This window comes from Mustelus asterias, chromosome 13, assembly GCF_964213995.1.
Source record: "Mustelus asterias chromosome 13, sMusAst1.hap1.1, whole genome shotgun sequence".
Taxonomy (NCBI): domain Eukaryota; kingdom Metazoa; phylum Chordata; class Chondrichthyes; order Carcharhiniformes; family Triakidae; genus Mustelus; species Mustelus asterias.
The window spans coordinates 22,934,915-22,955,584 of NC_135813.1; the positions used below are offsets into that span (position 1 = coordinate 22,934,915).

At 40.3% G+C, this 20,670-nt stretch overlaps 1 protein-coding gene across 10 annotated transcripts in view; it reads left to right on the forward strand.

Annotated features, from left to right (window-relative positions):
* Positions 1–20,670, forward strand: part of dennd1a (DENN/MADD domain containing 1A) — a 532,879-nt gene that overhangs the window by 232,067 nt on the left and 280,142 nt on the right. For all 10 annotated transcript variants that reach the window (XM_078226515.1, XM_078226519.1, XM_078226517.1 and 7 more), the window contains exons 6-8: positions 8,870–8,939; positions 9,563–9,643; positions 14,148–14,201. In XM_078226515.1, the coding sequence (XP_078082641.1) occupies positions 8,870–8,939; positions 9,563–9,643; positions 14,148–14,201 (205 nt within the window). The remainder of the gene's footprint in view (positions 1–8,869; positions 8,940–9,562; positions 9,644–14,147; positions 14,202–20,670) is intronic.

Consider the following 20,670-nt stretch of genomic DNA (forward strand, 5'->3'; position numbering starts at 1 on the left):
TTGGTGTGAAAACCTTTTAACAAAATTATCCAGAGATACAAGATAATGTTCTGTGGGTAAATATTTGAAACGCATCAGCTTCAGCAGATTAATCATTTCTAACCTTACTTTGGCAATAGCAATTTTGGCTACAGTAGAAAGATTGAAGATTCAATTTTTTAAGTGGCTGAGTTTCTTCTGGCTAGGCTCCCCTTGCTTACAAATTAATCCGAGTTAACCCCAATTAATGAATGTGTATATCTGTTAATTGACAAAGAAATTTCTATGACAAAACTAGAATCCCAGGCTAGCCACACGGACTCCCGCCAACTATGGCAAGGCCTGCAAGACAGAACAGGCTACAAGATGAAGGTAAAATCGTCAGCTCCAATGTACCCTCCCTGATGAGCTCAAGGCATTCTACGCCTGTTTCAAACAAGAGGTCAGCGGGAGCATGCCCTGCATCCCGGAACCCTCGGACAAACCTGTACCCGAGGTTACCATTGCTGACGTCAGAGCAGCCTTCTCAAAAGTCAACCTGCGGGATGCAGCTGGCCCAGATGAGGCTCCCGAACGAGTACTCAGGTCCTGCGCAGACCAGCTGGCGGGGGGTATTCGCAGACATCTTCAACCTCTCTTTACGCCAGTCTGAGGTCCCTACCTCTTCAAGAAGGTGACCATCATCCCGGTACCAAAGAAAAGCCAGGCAGCGTGCCTTAATGACTATCGCCTGGTGGCCCTGACATCCATCATTATGAAGTGCTTTGAAAGATTAGTCATGGCACAAATCAGTTCCTGCCTTCCAGACTGCCCGGATCCACTACAGTTTGCCTATCACCGGAACAGGACCACAGCAGAAACCATCTTCCTACATTCAACCCTGGAACAGCTAGATAACAAAGTCACCCACGTCAGACTCCTATTCATCGACTACAGCTCAGCCTTTAACACCATTATTCCTACGAGTCTCATCTCCAAAATTCGGGGCCTGGGGCTCAGCTCCTCCCTCTGCAACTGGATCCTAGACTTCCTAACCCATAGACCACAGTCAGTTAGGATAGGCAACAACTCCTCCTCCACGATCATCCTCAACACCGGTACTCCCCAAGGCTGTGTCCTCAGCCCATTACTATAATCCTTATATACCTATGACTGTGTGGCCAAATTCCCCTCCTGTTCGATTTTCAAGTTTACTGATGACACCACCGTTGTGGGTCGAATCTCAAACAATGACGAGAAAAAGTACAGGAAAGAGATAGAGAATCTGGTGAACTGGTGCGGCAACAATAATCTCTCCCTCAATGTCAACAAAACAAAGGAGCTAGTCATCGACTTCAGGAAGCATAGTGGAGGACATGCCCCTGTCTGCATTAATGGGGACGAAGTAGAACTGGTTGAGAGCTTCAAGTTTTTAGATGTCCATATCACCAACAACCTGTCCTGGCCCCTCCATGTGGACACTATTGTTAAGAAAGCCAACCAACGCGTCTACTTTCTCAGGAGACTACAACTCTCACCAATTTATACAGAATCACCATAGAAAGCATTCTTTCCAGTGTACCACAGCTTGGTATGGCTCCTGCTCTGTCAAAGACAGCAAGAAACTACAAAGGGCCGTGAATGAAGCCCAGTCCATCACTCAAACCAGCCTCCCATCTATTAACACTGTCTACACTTACCTTGCTGCCTTGGGAAAACAGCCAGCATAATCAAGAAACCCACGCACCCTGGGCATGCTCTCGTTTACCTTCCTCCATCGGGCAAAAGATACAAAAGTCTGAGGACATGTACCAACCGGCTAATCTATCTAGCCTACACATTTGTGACATTAGGGGCAATTTAGCATGGTCAAATCATCTAACCTGCACATCTTTGTGCCACCTTGCTGCCCATTTTGATGATCCCACATTTTGCAGGATTGCAAAAAAAAAACATGGATATAAGGACCCTCAAAAAGTTTCCCAGAGTTTCTGTTTTCGTCCATGAGAGAATTAGAATGCCGGAAGTTAAATTAAAATTAAAGTAATTAAACTAAAGACCCCACACACCCCGGACATACTCTTTTCTACCTTTTTCCATTGGGAAAAAGATACAAAAGTCTGAGATCACATACCAACCGACTCTAGAACAGCTTCTTCCCTGCTGCCATCAGACTTTTGAATGGACCTACCTCGCATTAAGTTGCTTTTTCTCTACACCCTAGCTATAACTGTAACACTACATTCTCTCCTTTCCTTCTCTATGAATGGTATGCCTTGTCTGTATAGCGTGCAAGAAACAATACTTTTCACTGTATACTAATGCATGTGACAATAATAAATCAAATCAAAAAATATCAGATTTACTGGAAAATTGTGAATACCAGCCAATTTACACTGCAAGACTGAGTATTTGGATACAAGAAATTTGTGCATGATGTGTTACAACAGGCCGTTACACAGAAGAGACACGGGATATGTGTTGCATTTCCCGTGGCATTGCTCACGGTTAGTCATTTTATAACAAAAGGAGTGTTATATCATGTAACATAACGCCTTAGTATCAGGCTACTGATTTATGGTATCCGGAGATATTTTTTTAGTGGTTTGGGTATAAAATTGATTGGTTCTATTTTCCTGAAAAAACTATAAATAAGTGGCCCTTATTACTGATAGTTATTTTTCATTTTACTTTAGCTACTTTTTTCAAGCTTAGGAAAGTAATAGGTAATGTGAAGCAGATTAGATAAGTGGAAGGGTTAACACATTGCACGAAGCAAGGGACATTTTTACTAGATTGAAAAGCTTTCCAGACTTTAGATAACACTTGGAGAGCTTCATGACACAGTAGATTCTGTTTCATTTGTTTAAACAATTGAAGTAATTACTGATGAGATACAAAGTTATTTCTGATTGTTTACGTGGACCTGTCATGCTAAGTGGTACTTGAAGATTACTTTTTTTTAACTGAACTCTGTTTTAGACTGAGATCAACTTGTGAAGTACTATATACATTTGCCATATGGGGAGTAACAGCTGCCTGAATAATGTAACAAAGAAATAAATGCATTTGGTTCACATTATGAAAATAGTTCGAATCATGAGGTGAATAAGACTTTTCAATACAATTCCAGTATTCTGTTTTATAATTAGAATTATGTGTAGGTTGGATGTTTGTGTATTAATGGGATTTTCCTATTGGGGTTTGAAATTGGCCATTAGCTCTGCCAATATCTCAATATTTCAGGTCCTACCAGTGTTTTATCTAAGCTGTTGCATTTATCATAGAAGTTCAGATTCTTATAGAAAGGGTTTCCTGTCCTATGAGAAATCAACTTTAAAACTGGTAAATATCCCTTCATCAGTTAATGAGTTCGTATAACTGATGTTCAGGAACATAGATGTCCTATGATGTGAATTCAGTAAAGTGTCAGCTTTCCTCAGTTGTTACCACACCTCCTCGCCAAGGCAGAAGATTGTGGTTCAAGCCTATCTATGGAGCATATAATCAAAGCTGACACATGTGGTAGTGAGACCGAGCGGCCTAACGCGCTGGATTAAGGCTTCAGTGTCTGCAGTGACATGGGTTTGAATCCCAGCACTGCCATTCGAGTGGCACAATGGTTAGCATTACTGTCTCACAGGGACCTGGGTTCGATTCCTGGCTTGAGTCACAGTCTGTGCGGAGTCTGCACATTCTCCCCGTTTCTGCGTGGGTTTCCTCCAGGTGCTCCGGTTTCCTCCCACAGTCCGAAAGATGTGCTGGTTAGGTGGATTGGCCATGCTAAATTCTCCCTCAGTGTACCCGAGCAGGCGCCGGAGTTTGGTGACTGGGGGATTTTCACATAACTTTGTTGCATTAGGGCACTACAGTGGCACAGTGGTTAGCACTGCTGCCTCACAGTGCCAGGGACCCGGGTTCAATTTCCGGCTCAGGTCACTGTGTGGAAACTGCACATTCTCCCCTTGGCTGTGTGTGTTTTCTCTGGGGGCTCTGGTTTCCTCCCACAGTCCAAAAGATGTGCTGGTTAGGTGGATTGGCCATGCTAAATTTTCCCTTAGTGTACCCGAACAGGCGCCAGAATGTGGCGACTAGGGGATTTTCACAGTAACTTCATTGCAGTGTTAATATAAGCCTACTTGTGACATTAATAACTAAACTTAAAAAAACTTAAACTGGTATTTGAGCTTGTATCAAGATCCTGTCTCCCCTTTACGTGGATATAATAAAAACACAGGGAACTCACCTAGCTAATACCTGCCTTCAAATCAACTTGGGCACAAGCCCATTTACTAATTTGCTGTAATTTATTCATTTGCTATTCATGCAGTTGGATAACACCAGTAACTACACTTTAAAAGTAATCAGTTGTATATAAAGGGCAATGCGAAGTCCTAAAGATGTGACACCATTTAAAAGGTGTCAGGGCGGCACGGTAGCACAGTGGTTAGCACTGCTGCTTCACAGCTCCAGGAACCTGGGTTCGATTCCCAGCTTGGGTCACTGTCTATGTGGAGTTTGCACGTTCTCCTCGTGTCTGCATGGGTTTCCTCCGGGTGCTCTGGTTTCCTCCCACAGTCCAAAGATGTGCGGGTTAGGTTGATTGGCCATGCTAGAATTGCCCTTAGTGTCCTGAGATATGTAGGTTAGAGGGATTAGTGGGTAAATATGTAGGGATATGGGGATAGGGCCTGGATGGGATTGTGGTCGGTGCAGATTCGATGGGCCGAATGGCCTCTTTCAGTGCTGTCGGGTTTCTATGATTTCTATGATTCTATTTAAATGTCGGTTTCATGCTTTCTTAAAATCCCTTTTCCAAACTTCAGATGAATTATCTTGGGCATTAGCTATTTAATATATCATAATTATTGAATAAACTTTCATATGTTGGATTGCCACCTTTAATTCGCACTACCTATAACTACATTCAGGCAGTTGCTGGGACAAGCTTCTATTGGGAGTTCCATTGCAATATTGCGGAGTGGAATGATACTGCTAAAAATCTGTTCCCATTAGTTGTATTGCAAGTGCTCTATTTCTAAATTTTCTCATGCAAAGCAGGCCTCTTGCATTGCTAGTTGCTGTGTTTTGATATTAGTCATTTAAATTGAAGCATAGCAAGTACAATTAGGCTTTATTGAAAACTTTCTTTGTATATAAAAAGGAAAAACTGAACATCTGAACTTTGGCACAGTGTTCCATTTGTGTAAAGGTCTGATGCTGAGTTACATTACAAAGCAGCAGTCACCTGTAATTTCTCATTATCAATGTTGACAGGCCTGATGTGTATTTCCAGCATATTGCTTTTATTTTCGGAGATATTTTGAGGGAACTTTGGTTCTGTTTTGTTTCTTCTTTAATTTGGTCAGTGGGATGACACCTGTACCTGTCTTGGAGGAAGAGCATTGAAGAAATGCTGAGCATGTGAGATTACACTAAAGAAAAATTGCACCCAGACAGCATTACTCTCCAATCCATAGATGCACATGTAGACACCCAACCTTTGCCTCGACATTCATTGTGCCATCTATGTTTTTTAAATTCTATTTTTGCCTCCCACAACTATTGGAAAAGTTGAAATAACCATCAAAAATATTTACGGGTTTTTAAACGCTGTATGTGACAACTTGTCTTTAATTGGCTGCATCCCTTTTAAGCTTCCTATTAGCACTTGTCATCACCTTTTAAGGGCTGCTGGCTTTATATTTCCCACCTCACATGGCAATCTCCCAATGCCAAGGCCTACATGAGCTGGGAAATTGCTGTCTTATTAAAATAAAACTGACATCTGACACTCCAGTGAGGTGGTACTTCACGTCCCACACATTGGAGGTCATTACAGATGGGTTACAACTGAGAGCTCCTGGACTGAGCACAAGAACAATTTGAAGATACTAAGCTTTTGATTGCCTACTCAAGTGCAAACAGCTGATCTTTGCAATAACATTGCCTTAAACCATTTAATAAATTAACAGCTTATTCTTCTTATGACAGTTTGGCAACCCTTTTCTTTATGTTAAGTTTGTTCTTTTAAAGCTACTGCTGCATTTTACTTTATTTCCATGGGCTTTAATCTCTGATTGTGTTGTATTTATTTTATCCAGAGAGGTTTGGACCTCTTCTGGCCCCAGATCCTCTTCGCTGCTCTCTTCACCTGCAAGATTGCAACAGGAGGAGATTGCCTGGTAAAGGTTGGGTCTTGTTGATATGATCAGGACTCAAAATGGATTGGTGAAAAAAGGACATCACCAGTTGTGGACAAGTGTCCTTGCCGTCAGTTAAAATTAGGTTCAAATTGGGAACAGTAAGCTCGTGGCAGTTTCTGAGCGAGTAAATAACCTGGGCCATTCTTACTTCCCACCTTCCCTGTCCCTGCAGGGCAGGTAAGGATCAAAATCATTCGCCATATGTTTGGAATTCAAATCAGTGATACTAGGAAGATATTTGACAAAGCACTGCACTGTCATAAATGTATCGGGTTTTAAAATGTCAGGCTTCTGATGTTGGATATATAAAATTTAATTCGTAACGCGCACCACTGTAATAAGTTGCCTTCTCTCTGTATGCTGGACGGAGATTAAAGCCAAATGACTTAATGTTTTGCAGTTCGGAGAACTTGCTGTATTCAAAATCATGCTTCTCTTCATTTTGGTTTTGGAGATCATCTGTTAAGTTTTTACCTTTACACTGTGATGCACTTATTGTAATCAACTCCGGCTTGGTTGCCAAGGCTACACTTCATGAATTAACTTTCTGCAAATGCCAAGAGGATTGAGCTCTAAAAGCAAAAGAATGATTTACATTAAGTAGCGCCTTCCAAGTCTGTCAGCTGTCTCAAAGCACTATACAGTTGAATGTGGAGTCAGGAAATGCAGCAGCCAGATTGTGCACAGCAAGCTCCCACAAATAGCCCCGTGATAGTGACCAGATAATCTATTCTTTTATGTTAATTAATGGATAAATATTAGCCAGGCTGCCAGAGATAACTTCTCTGTTCTTTGAAGTAATGCAGTGGAATCTTTTACATCATGTGAGAGGGCAGGTGGGACCTCAATTTAACATCTGAGCCAAAAGACAGCATCCTCGGCAGTGCAGCACTGCTCAGCATTGTACCCTCAGTACATCACTGGAGTGTCAGCCTTGCCTTTTGTGCTCAAATCTTGGAATGGGATGAGCCTACAACTTTATGGCTCAGGTGCGAATGCCATCAACTGAACCACAGCCGACACTGATATTTTTTATACAAGCCATGTTCTGGTTAGGCAAAGAAATGAAGTACCTGTATTATTTCCAATTTCAACAGAGCAAGGTTCGAAACTAGTCAATCACATCATAGATTTTTCTTCACTAAGACAACTTTGCTTAAAGTAAAGTAAGATGGAGGTGCCGGCGTTGGACTGGGGTGGGCACCGCAAGAAGTCTCTCAACACCGGTTAAAGTCCAACAGGTTTATTTGGAATCACAGGCTTTCGGAGCGCTGCTCCAAACATGCTGTGTTTGTGAACCAACCTCCACTCATCCGATGAAGAAGCGGATGTTTCCAAATAAACTTGTTGGAATTTAAGCTGGTGTTGTGAGACTTCTTAAAGTAATCATAGCACTGTATTGCCCATACTTCAACAGCAGAAGTGTAAAGTCTGCCTTGTAATTTTAGTGGATACTTTAGCTTCTGGTACTGTGTGCGCAGTCGTGATTTCCCACACAATTCAGTTCCTGATCTTAGTTTTGTGCTCGGAATGCAGAGGGTAAGTCACCCTGGAAAGCTGTGATGTGCCTCGTCAAGTCCAGCTAAGAACTACATTGCCAAAGAGTTGGGAACAAGTTGACTGCTGGATTTTTAAGAAATGACAAATTTATGCAAAATACTAGAACATAATTTTAATCATAGATTTTTTTTTAAACCATAGAATTTTAGGTGAGAATGTAGGTCTGGATTTTACATTCCTCCACCAGTGGGTTTGAAGGCAGGGGAAGACTCATAAAATCAATTGAGTGGCCTGTTTGCTGTCTACCTCTCATCTCCAACCTGTTCAAAAACTTTATAAAGGGTGATGGAGGTGTCAGCTGGAATACCCACTTTTGGGCTTTTTGAGGCCACTCACCCCATTCCTGCTGCTATTTTACCCGTAGCAGAGGGAGGCTCATGCCAAACGGGTAGCCCGGTAACATTGGGGTGAGGGGGGGAGGGGGGAAATGACTTCATTTGTTGGTTTGCTGGGCCCATCAGGGTCAGTCCCCCCTGCCAACTTCATACCATCCATTACCCTCTGTCCTCCAACTGCCACCCCACTTCCTGACCTCTCAAACTTGGGCCCCACCCCTCCTAACCCCCTCACCATGGCCTGTCAGCCTGGCCCCAGCAATACCTCAGACTCACCTCAAGTCCAGATTTCTCTTCCCTGGAACTGTCTGTAGCCCCAGCAGTGGCCACCGCTCCCAGCTGGCACTGCTGGGATCACAGAGTTGTCTGTCATCCGGCTGACCAGCAACTAACTCTCTAAGGCAGATTGTCGTCCCGTGATAGGGGCAGACATCTAAGCTCAAATCAATTAACGCTGCTCCCAAGGACAGCCTTCAGCATGGTGGGCGGGCTCGCCACTGTCTTTTTAGCCAGGCAGTCAGATAAAATCCAGCCCCATAGTGTTCCAGGTATTCAATCTCATGAATTGACTTGGGCCTTGACCAAAATGTGTAACAGAATTGAACTTCACTCCAGGTGGAACTTCTGTCATGGTTGCATAACTTTAAAAATGTGTAGTTTTTATGGTAACTCATTGTTGCATTTTTACTTTTTACTACCCCAGTGTAATGTTAACTAAAATTGCCAAGGCCACCTTGTCCCTTGATTTTTTTCAACTCTATTAAGCTTGTCCCAGGAGTAAAATTGACTCTTCTATATTTGTTTTCACAGCTATTTACCTTGGTTTGAAGTTTTCTACAAGCTTCTGAACATTTTAGCAGAATACACTGCCAAAGGACAGGTACATTCTTTAACATTTTGAATTAAGGTTTACTAATGAGATTGCAGTGCCTGAGATATTTATATCTTTCATTCAAATTCATAAACCCTGCTGAAATTTTTATCTGAACGAAAAGTATTTCAAATGTATTATTTTTGTCTGTATTTTAAAAATGTACATGTAAACTTTCCCTTTGAATTTTTTTTTAAGTCAAACTTCAAAATCAATTTTTTGTTCTTTTGAACAGCATAAACTAATTTCAAAATTTCAGTGCAGTAATTTTACAATTGATTTGGAGCTTGGCAAATTTTCCTCATTGCATTGAGTTATGATTTTAATAAGCAGGTTTCTGTAAATTAACTACAAAGAAGACTAACCTATCTTTTCTCCCAGGCCCCTGCGAACGCTGTCTTTAGTATTCTACCACAACAGCACATTTCTTTAAAATGCAGAATTGTACAACTTTCTCCTGACACTTTCTTAATAACTGGTAGCTAAGCTATTTAACTTAGTGATATTGAGTAGGTTTTGGCCCTAAAATCTAATCTTCTAGAAATGTCACTTATCAAGCTGAGTATAGATGTGAGCATGTTTTAAAAACAAGTAGTCTGAAGATATGTTTTTGTATCTGTGGAATGTTTCAGGGCTGTCAGTGGAAGGAATTGCTGGAAACATTATATAACCTTCCACTTCCAGAACCAGGCTCAACTGTTCACTTAAGTGTGGTAAGTTGAATGCACTGCTGCACATTAAATTCTGTACATTCATATACAAATATTATCACAGATGCAGTGAGCAAATTCTAACTCTCTTGTTTTTGGAGTTTAATTAGCTGCGTCTATCTAAAGGATACATTCACACACCATCTTCAGCATCCCATTTGTATTTCATCCCGACACATCAGATGGTAAACAGAAACCATGTCGGATTTGAACTAGTGTGCAAACTCCCAACACTCAAGGATTTGATTTATAGTTTATAGGTGCAATGTGAATGCTGGCCTCTGCAGATAGGAATCCGAGGGGTATAGCAAAATAGGACATGTATGGGGAAAAAGTGGAAGTGTTTGAAAATTAGGCTGTACCGTCTTCGCTTTCTTCACCCCTCCCCTGTCTGTGATTTCAGTAAAAGGAATCCTTTCATGTTTCTGTTGTTTGAAGTGTGTAAAATTGATTATTCCTCTTGAAGATAATTGGAAAAAACTTGTTACTTTTACATGCACCAAACTAGCCTGTGTACATTCAGTCTGACCCCATGAACCATTCACACCAACTTTCTTGTTGGAGTGTGACTGTAGTGGAAGTTTATAAAGTTAAAATTGATTTTAAAAAGTAACATTTCATGCTTAGTTAAGAAATTCTGTTCTGTTGGAATGTTACAATTTTTCAAATGGCTTTACTCTGTGAGAATAGGTTACGAACACAGTCTTTATGCATTACAAATTACAATCTTATTTGCTTCATGTGCTTCTTGTTGCTGTCAAATCTCTTGTCAAGTTTGTATCATCATACGTTAGCATTTAATATGGCAGTAGTGGTAGTATTCCTGTTGCTGAATCAAAAGGTTGTGTATACTCCCACTCCCAAGGTTTGAGCACAAGAACCAAAGTTATTGTTCCAGAGTGGTGCTGGAGGAGTGCTGCACTGTCAGAGGCGAGAACTTTTGGATGCTATGTTAAACTGAAGCCCTGTCTGCCCCCTCAAGTGGATGTAACATATCCCACAGCACTGTTTTGAAGTAGAGCCAGGGGATTTATTCCCAAACGTTTATCCCACAATCAACATCACACAAACAAATGATGAAGTCATTATCACATTGCTGATTTTAGGATTTTGCTGTGCATGAATTGGCTGCTGTGTTTCCTACATTACAATAGTGACTACATTTCAGAAGTACTTGATTGGCTGTAAAGTGTTTTGACACTCTGAGGTTATGAAAGGTGTTGTATAAAAGTGAGTCTTCCTTTGTACCTTATCCCCATGACACTATTCCAAAGAAGAGCAGGGGAATTTTCACCAGTGTACTGGCTAATATTTATCCCTTGATCAACGTTACAAAAGAACTGATTATATGGCCAATGTCACATTGCTGTTTTTGGGAACCTGCCGTGTGTATTTTGCCTGCCATATTTGCTACATAGTAGTGATTACTCTTCTAAAGCACTTAATTAGCTGTAAAGCATTTTTGGTTGTCGTCTGGTTATGAGAGGTGCTATATAAGTACACATCTTTTTATTTTTACCCCTTAACTCCACATAGCAACGTCACGGAAGATTTGGCAGTAGATTTTTTAACAAAATACATGTGGATGTTTTATTAGCCTTACAGACCATGTCACTGGCAGATTTGACCTGCCATTGATCTGTGTTAACTACTTAACAGTAAAGGTGTTAATTTGTATGACTTTGTTCTGACTTCAATCCTACTGCTGAATTCGACTACCTCTGTTGGTTTTCCAGTTAGTTCCCTCTCGTGCAGGCAATCTGTGACCCCCTTATTGGATTCCTCCCAATCCCAACCTTTCTATGTGGTCTTTTCTAACCTCAATCATTCTGCCCCAAATCCAGGTTTTGGCCCTTCCCAGATTGAGGCACATCCAAACATATCAACTTACACATGATTAACCTGAGTCATATTGGACTTGAAATGTAAACTGTTTCTCTCTCCATTGATTTTGCCAGATCTCCTGAGTTTTTCCAGCATTTTCTGTTTTTGTCTGACCTGAGGGAGTCTTTGTCTTCCTTGTTCAGTCCCTTTCTGTCCCTCCCTACTCAGTCTCCGCAGCTCCGCACTGCGCTACCCAAACTCTACGTTGCTCTCAGCATTATAGATGGCTTCTTCCAGATCTTGCAATCATGTACTATTCATTTAGATTGGAGTAGGGAGATATTTGGCAGGAGAGGCCTAGGAATGCCACATTGGGTACAGGTGTGCTCCCACATGGAGAGGAGAGAATGGATCCAATTGTGAAATCATTGAATCCTCTGTGGCACAGTGGTTATGATGTGGCAATGCCGGCGGCGTTGGACAGTGGTTAGCCACTGCTGCCTCACAGAGTCAGGGACCTGGGTTCAATTCCCGGTTTGGGTCACTGTCTGTGCAGAGTCTCCCCATGTCTGCGTGAGTTTCCTCCGGGTGCTCCTGTTTCCTCCCACAGTCTGAAAGACGTGCTGGTTAGGTGCATTGGCCATGCTAAATTCTCCCTCAGTGTACCCAAACAGGCACCGGAGTGTGGCGACTAGGGGATTTTCACAGTAACTTCATTGCGGTGTTAATGCAAGCCTACTTGTGGCACTCATAAATAAAATAAACCTCTAGTCTGGATCCAGGTCTCTGAGCTGTTGTGTAATTTAGCAAGGTTTCTTTTTGCTTTCTGTGTAATTTATATGACGATACAAATTGCGTGATTTGGGCAGTAGATACACAGTTGCTGCTCATCTGTAATTGAAAATGATTTTTCATGCAAGTAAGAATCGTTATTTGCAGAGTTACTTGCTAATTTTCATTTAATTACATTATACACATAGTGACTGTAATGATAAAAAATGAGTGTAGAGTTTTCAACTGTATTTTGACATTTGCAACAGGATCTCACATTCTGTTCCACAGATTTTGTCCATCTGATGCTTTCAGACAATTAAGTCACCTGTGTCACATCCTCTTTACAGACCAGTGACGAGTATCTAAACAACTTAATTGTCTCTCAAATTCTTGCTTAGCAATAACCACAAACAGCTGATGCTCAGCAGTTCTTCCCTAATGTTAATCGACAGGTAGCAGTTGTTTGTCCTTGCCAGGTCATTGGCTGGCTGTGGAGAAGACCCAGCTCTACCAAGCAGAGCCTTTGTAGGAACAGCATGCCTGTCTGACCTAAAGGGCAGGCTGTCTCGGAGGCACTGTAGTCTGATGGGATAGTTCAGCTCATTCCAGGCATTTTGTACTATGGTTCAAAAGAATGCTTCTAGTCTGCCCTCTGCTTAAACATTTCATGGGCAATGGAGCAGGAAAGGATATCAAAGAACAGCTTATGGATGGCTTTGTTTCCTTTAGCTGTTCAGTTGCTGTGGGAGCATTTGAACTGAGTAGTTCAGCTGATGCGGCTAGACAGTTGAAATGGAAAGAGATGAAAAAATGTTTTAAAATTTTTGAAATATTGTAGTTGTCTGCCAGAGACTGGGATCAAATCCAAATCAGGAGGAGATCCTGAGAGAAGGCATTTTCAACAGCTGCCGAGAATGCTAAAATGAGAACGAAGCTTCTCAATTCAGTTCCCAGTGGCATAAAAAGTACCATCACGATTTTAAATTCATGGATGAGGAAGCCAGTGCTCTATTAGAAACGAGTCACAGAAAACAAGTAAGAGACCCAACTCCACATGGAAACAATTCCCATCACAATTTGTCAGAGCAGCAAAGTTCTTCTCAATAAAATGATGGGGTTATCATTACTTTTGAGCTGATGTTTGAAATCTTTATTTTCATTAACTTTTTCCTCCTCCTTTATTCTTACTTGCTTCCCTCTACCCTTGAATTTTGAAGGTGCTGATTCAGGGTTGGATGTGGTTCCCTATGTTCCAGCTGGTCTTTGAGTTCCTTATTGAGCTGTCCCGTTTTCCCTGTGAGATGCTGAAAAATGAATGTGAATGGTCCACTTGATTGTGCTGGTATCACAGCTGAGCCTGACCCTGTCCTCAGCCAACCTTCAGAGATGTGTGTTTCCAGCATGTTTCCTATAGGATTAAGAGCACTTGTATGCTTTGCTATCCAGCTTGGCGATACTGAAACCAGTTACAACAGCCCTCCCATCAACCTCTGATAAAGGACTGAGTGTGAAATTTTCCGAGTGTTATTTTTCTGATGCAACAAGGTTTTCAAAAAGCTATAGGATTGAAAAATGTGCAGGTGAAAACACTGTTTTTGTGTTTGTACAATTTTAATGAAATAATGTATTTGACTAGAATTGAGGAAGTGTGGCGGATGCATTGTGCCATGGTACATTTAAAAATAGGTCTTAGAACTTTAAAAATACTGTTGATATAATTTTGATTATATCTTTAGCGCCATAAATGAGTATAAATACAAACATTAAATTTACAAATTTAAATTGGTTGGTAAATAGCTAAAGTTTTATTTCTATATTCGACCAATAAAGAATCATGCCCTCAGTTTTGTATATTTTCTGATGACAGTACTTTTTGAAAGCAGTTCTGAATATCTCCTTTTTTTGGCAGCATTCGTACTTTACTACACCCGATACCAGGGAACTTCCTAGTATTCCTGAAAATGTAAGTAGTCTGATGGAAGACTTTTCGGTAAACTGGTTTTAATTCTACAATTGTATGGTGTGTAAATTTTGAGACTCTGCACAGATTTATTCTTGGTGCTATGTTTCTTGCACCAAGTATTCTAAGAAGGGAATTAGGATATTGCAACTGACTGTTTCTGATGGTTGCACTGTATCTTCAGTTTATCAGTCAGGTCCCCATGTTTATAAAAATAGGTGAATATCCTTTACTCCTTGACTGTTGAATTTTATTATCTTTAGATTCTATAACTTTGGAACATTTAAGCATGTGTTGTATATCCATACTAATTATGCCATTAAGGTAATGTTTGCTAAGTATTGCAATATGTCATGCATTAAAACTGAAAAATGTATTTTTACAGATCATTTTAGAAATATTGCATGTTGTCATATTTTTATGCTTAAGCTTTTCTTCAGTACTTATGGGTTTAAGAGTATAAGAATATTTGAAGAATAAGAAAAACAAACAAAATGTGAGTTAGTGTACAAGTGAAAGGAAAAATAAAATGACCTGTCACTAGAGTTGTTAATAAAAGATTACAATATGATGAAGAACACTGTAGTGCAGTCAAGAAATATATCTATGGTTTAATTATGTCAAGGTGATTCTACTCTCCTGCATAATTAACCTTTTTCATGCAATGTTATGTTGCACACTATGTATTCCAAAAAAAATGGAGCTTAAACAGAGTAGATATTTATAAACTATATTAATTAATTCTCAATCTTTAAGGAGAATTGCTTCATTACTGACATGAACAGGAGTCCAAGAAACTTGTGGACATACAAAACAATCTGCCAGTAACTTAAAACGCATATACACATGCGTGTTGCTGTCAAGATTGTGTCATATACTTTGCACACTTTGAAAATGCTTTGAAGTACTGAAATGTGGCTCTGTGATCCAATAATATCTGCATGTGACAAAAGAGCTATCAGATATGTAACATAAAAATTAAACATTTAGCAAGTTGTATTCACAGTTTCAACATGATGATAACATAATGTACACAAGGATCCTCTGAGAAGATGTGTGGAAAGAAAAGGGGTCACGTTGATAATTTAGAATCTATTCACTTGATTTTTCACTCTCATCCAGGGATGCTGTGGAATGCATCATAGATGAGAGGACTGACTTTAAAATCAAGAATGGCGTGGGGTGGGAGGTGGAGTGGTTTGACAGGCTGCCTATGAAGGTCATCTATAATGAAAGTGATAGGGAAGCAAGGCATAGTGTGCGACAGGACATGGCAGCCAGATATTGCAACTTGCGAAGGGTCAAACTTGGAAGCCAACAAGGAGAGCATTTCAGCCATTGAAGCTAGGGGTGACAAAAGCATTTCACTGGTATTGAGAGTGAGATCGAGGCAAAGGTACAAGCGGAGGTAGGCAGTACTGGCGTGACCGAATCTCAGTGCAGGCTCATTCAAAACACAGATGACAGGGGAAGGGTCAGAGGGTTGTGCAAAATTCTTGGAAGAAGGTATACAAAATGTCTTTGGTCTTGTTGATATTTGGGTTTAATGAAGTTACTGCTCATCAGGATTTGAGATTGGTTAAATAGTCACCCAGTGCAGTACTGGTCCAGCAATTGAGAGTATTGGCAGAGGTAGAACTAGGGCCTGATTTTTTAGAATGGCAGGGATTGGCCTAGGTGTAATTGATATACATCTAAGTGTACCAATGATTGATATTACTGAGAGGAAGCATGTAAATAAAAAAGAGGCTAAAAATGGAGGATTGGAGTACACTCGTGGTGATCATGCACAGGCTACATGAGATGCAATTAGTGGTACTCCACTGCAGTTAAGGCAAGTAGGAGTAGAACCAAGCTATGGCAGTGACAGAGGGAGAGCTAGTGAAGGAGGATGGTATGATGACTGTGTTGAGGATTATAAGAGAGGTCAAAGGATAAGGAAGAAAAAGCTTCGCAATTGTGCCTACATTGATGAATTTAGTCAAAGCAGATAGTGTTTGAGAGAGGAATCAGAGGTATTTTTATTTTAGGGCTAAGGGGTGATGATGACTGCTGTAGGATAAAGGGAAAAACATTGTTCAGAGTTTCCTTGTTCAGGCTTTCCTCGAATAATACCGGAATGCACTGGGTCAAGGAAGAGTCATTCTATGATGTTGAGGCAAGAGTACAAAAGGAGAATCTCAAGGGGGAGATGGGCTTGATAAGGACCGAGCGAGGAGGGGAAACAATAAGTAAATAATTGAATTGGGAGGGGTGGTGGCGAGGCAGGGTGAAGAATCCAAGGATGAGGAGGAAGGAGAGTTTTTTATCTTTCAAATGAAAAAATGTTATGGAAGATTGGAAATGGTGGCAGGATCAGCCTTGTAAGTTTTGTTTTTGAACCCCTATATAGCTAACCCATGACTCGTGGAATTCTCCAGCTGCCTCTTATACAGATCAGCTTCTTCCTTACTCTGCCAGTGTAACTTATTTCCACAAAGATGTCACTTTGCAGAGTCAATTTCAGATGAATGAGTGCCTCCAAAAGTTTGATTAAAGTTGACATGATATGAAGTCATTTGGGAATTTTATAAATAATACTGATGCCAAGAGTTGAAACAGTACTGCCCGGAATGGATGTTCCTGTGCCAGTAAAAATTGTTACAGCTTTTACATGTTTTTATGCTGCTGTTTTCTAGCTACAAATTCCCAGGTCAGGGATCCATTACATATTCCTTATGATGCATATAAAGCACATGTCTTTACTAACAAGCCTAATCTACCAAAAATGCTGTTCAAATTCCCACTTTCATTAATAGATTTTGGAAAAAAGCTGCCTCAGTATATATTATAGTATTATGATCACAGTAAATCTGGCAATTAACAGTCGATGAAAAGTCACAAAGCAGCTTCGGTGCTGATTAAGAATATCATAGATTCTGCCAGTAATCCCTACCAGAAACATAACTAGGAATAAAAGAAGAAGCTTCAGAAACATAACTAGGAATAAAAGAAGAAGCTTCAAAAACTATACACCGTATGTTAAACTTAAAAAAAGGAATGACCTCAGAGTTATAAAACCTAAACTTTGGGTTCAGATAACTGTTAGAAACTATATAAATTTTACTCTTAAAGCATATGATTTAATGTAAATGTCTCCACTAAGTCATGGATGTCCATTATTCTGTGTGTTGGTTTCACAGTAATCCAATGTTATAAATCAGCCACTAAAATAAAAATGCAGAGACCAATACAATGCTGCCACAGCCTGTGTTCAAAATTGTCCCCGAACATTTGTTCAAGAAGCACAGTCAGGTTGCAAATTTTCACCAAGGATTTCAGTGGTCACTTTAAAATAAAATTATCCCTCTTACATGACAGCTGTCCTCGCCAATAAGTATTGCCTGGAGAAACAAGAGACAGGAAGAAAGAAAAGGCATTCTCTTGCACTCAAAAGCCTACAGCCATCCACATTAACCACAGCTTCAACTAACATTGCTACATCACAAGACAAATGAGCATTACGATGAGTTATTTGCACTTCAGATGGCTTGTGAAAGTCAAATTCAAGATTTCAAAATATACCCTACTCATTTGGACAGGGTACAGCATCTATTATTAAAAAGCTGAAGAATTAAAATACCTGTGTTTATTTCTGTTCGACCCACAATTGAATTCCCAGAGTTGTTTACTATTAGGCCCACAAACTTGTCTTTTTAAGTTTAAATGCCCCGAGCCTTAACAATGATAGATACACTTGCAGTTGGCATATTTTGCATAGCGAAACAGCCTCTATTTAAACCAATGGGGGCAAACAAAAAACAGCAAGTGACTTAGTATATGTCCCACTCCAAATTCCAACACTACCCACACAAACTTTCTTTGTTTAGTTTATGAAAATATGGAGGATATATTTCAGGACACTATTCCTGATTTATAGTAGTTAGCTTTGGATGAAGAAATGATTTACGAGGATGCTACTGGGACTTGATGGTTTGAGTTATAAAGAGAGGCTGGATGGACTGGGACTATTTTCCCTGGAGCGTAAGAGGCTTAGGGTGATCTTATAGAGGTCTATAAAATAATGAAGGGCATCGATCATCTAAATAGTCAACACCTTTTCCCGAAGGTAGGGGAGTCTTAAACTGGAGGGCATAGGTTTAAGCTGAGAGGGGAGAGATACAGAAGGGTCCAGAGGAGCAATTTTTTCACACAGGGTGGTGAGTGTCTGGAACAAGCTGCTGGAGATAGTGGTAGAGGCGGGCACAATTTTGTCTTTTAAATAGCATTTAGACAACTACATGGGTAAGATGGGTTTAGAGGGATATGGGTCAAACACGGCAGTTGGAACTAGCTTCGTGGTTTAAAAAAAAGGGTGGCATCGACAAGTTGGGCTGAAGGGCCTGTTTCCATGTTGTAAACCGCTATGACTCTATGATTGCACACAGCATATCAGTGTTTTGTGCCAATGACCCTGTGAAAGGGACAGAAATCTGCGTAGAGAGAGTGTAGGAAACATTTAGCTAGATGTAGAATCAAACTGCATTCCATATGAATTGAGAAGTGAAAAACAAGTCAACTACATGGGTAGACATTTCAGGTATTTTTTTCAGTTTCAGACAAACATACAGAAAAGGTATCTTATACATCGTAAGCCAATTACTTTGAAAATGTCCCTACCTTCAAAGGTCTATGCACATGAACCTCCACAGGTCCCTCTGTCCTCGCACACTGTTTCAAACTGTGTTATTTATTATAAACTGCCTCTCCCTACATTTTCTGTCACAATGCATCACCCAACACTTCTGTGTTAAAGAAAGATTTGCATTTATGTAGCATCTTTCATGACCACCAGATATCTCAAAGTACTCTAAATGTGTATAGTTACTGTTTTAATGTAGGAAGCACAGTGGTACGCAGCAAGCTCCCACAAACAACAATGTGATAATGACCCAATTATCTATTTTTTGCAAGGCTAATTGGGGGATAAATATTTACCAGGACACCAAGAATAGCTCTCCTATTCTCCTTTGAAATAGTGCCATAGATTTTTCAGGTCCACCTTTGAGAGCAGACAGGGCATTGATTTAATCATCTCATCTCTTTAATAGTGCAGCACTCCATCAGTGCTGCCCTGGAGTGTCAAACTTGATTTTTGTGCTCAAGTCCTGAAGTCTATTTGCCATTTGTCTGCCCATTCTTTTGGTCTATCTCTGTCCTGTTGTAGTTGATTGGTGTCATCTCCACACCTCCAAACTTAATATTATCAGCAAATTTTAAACCAGCCTTTTATGTGATACTTTAACAAATGTTTTCTTAAAATCCATATAGACAACATCTGCTGTGTTTCCTTCATCAATCATCTGATACCTAATCAAAAAATTCTATTAGATTAGTCCAACAATATCTGCCCTTTATAAACGTGTGCTAGCTTTCCTTAATCAACTCACAGCTATTTGAATACGTGTTATTTTTCTTCCCAATTATGGTTCTAAAACCTTACCCACCACTACGTTAAATTGATTTGCCTGTAGTTACTACACATGCCCTTGCGTTATTTCTTGAAGACGAGTACATTTGCTATTTTCCAATCCTCGAGCACTTCCCTCCATATCTAAGAAAGATTGGAAAATTGTGATAAGCTCTCCTGCTATCTTCATCCCGACTTCACTTAGCAACCTAGATACAAGTCAGCAGATCAAGCAACTTATCCACTTTAAGCTTAACCAGCCTTTTCAGTACATCTTGCCTATCAATTTTCACTCCATCCATTACCTCTACCATCTCTATCTCTACCAATATTTTGTCAATTTCCTCTTCCTGAGTAAACAGAGAAAAAGCATCTCTAAGCATATATCACTTTCTTTATCCCTACTAGGGTCTGCCCTACCTCTTACTATCCACTTATTACTTATCGGATGGGAGATTTTTTGGGTTCCCTTTTATTTTACGTAGGCAGCAGTGCATACCAGTAGTAATGCACACCAGTGCTTATGCTCCACTCTAGCCTCTGCCCATCTTCCCGCATTTGAATCTATCATTACAACCATCTATCCTCTTCACCCTCATTTGCTTGCCCAGCATCCCCGTAAACTTATCTAAGTTCCACATTCTCACTTTTCTTTGTGTGAAGAAATTTCTTCTGCATTCCCCATTGGATTTCTTGGTGGCCATCTTGTATTGATGGCCTCTGTTTCTGCTCTTCTCCACGGGAACATATCCACTCAGTTGAAGCTATTCAGAATTTTAAAGACCTCTATTAGGTCACCCTCAGTTTTTTATCAAGTGGAAAAGAGACCCAACCTGGCAATCCTTTTCTGGTATGTATACCCATGCATTTCTGGTGTCATTTTTGTCTATTTTCTCTGCATCCTCTCCAATGCCTCCATATCCTTTTTACAATATGGCGACCAGAGCTGCATGCAGGTCTGACAAAGGTCCAATACAGATTCAACATAACTTTTTAATTATAACCCTTTAGAAATAAAATCGA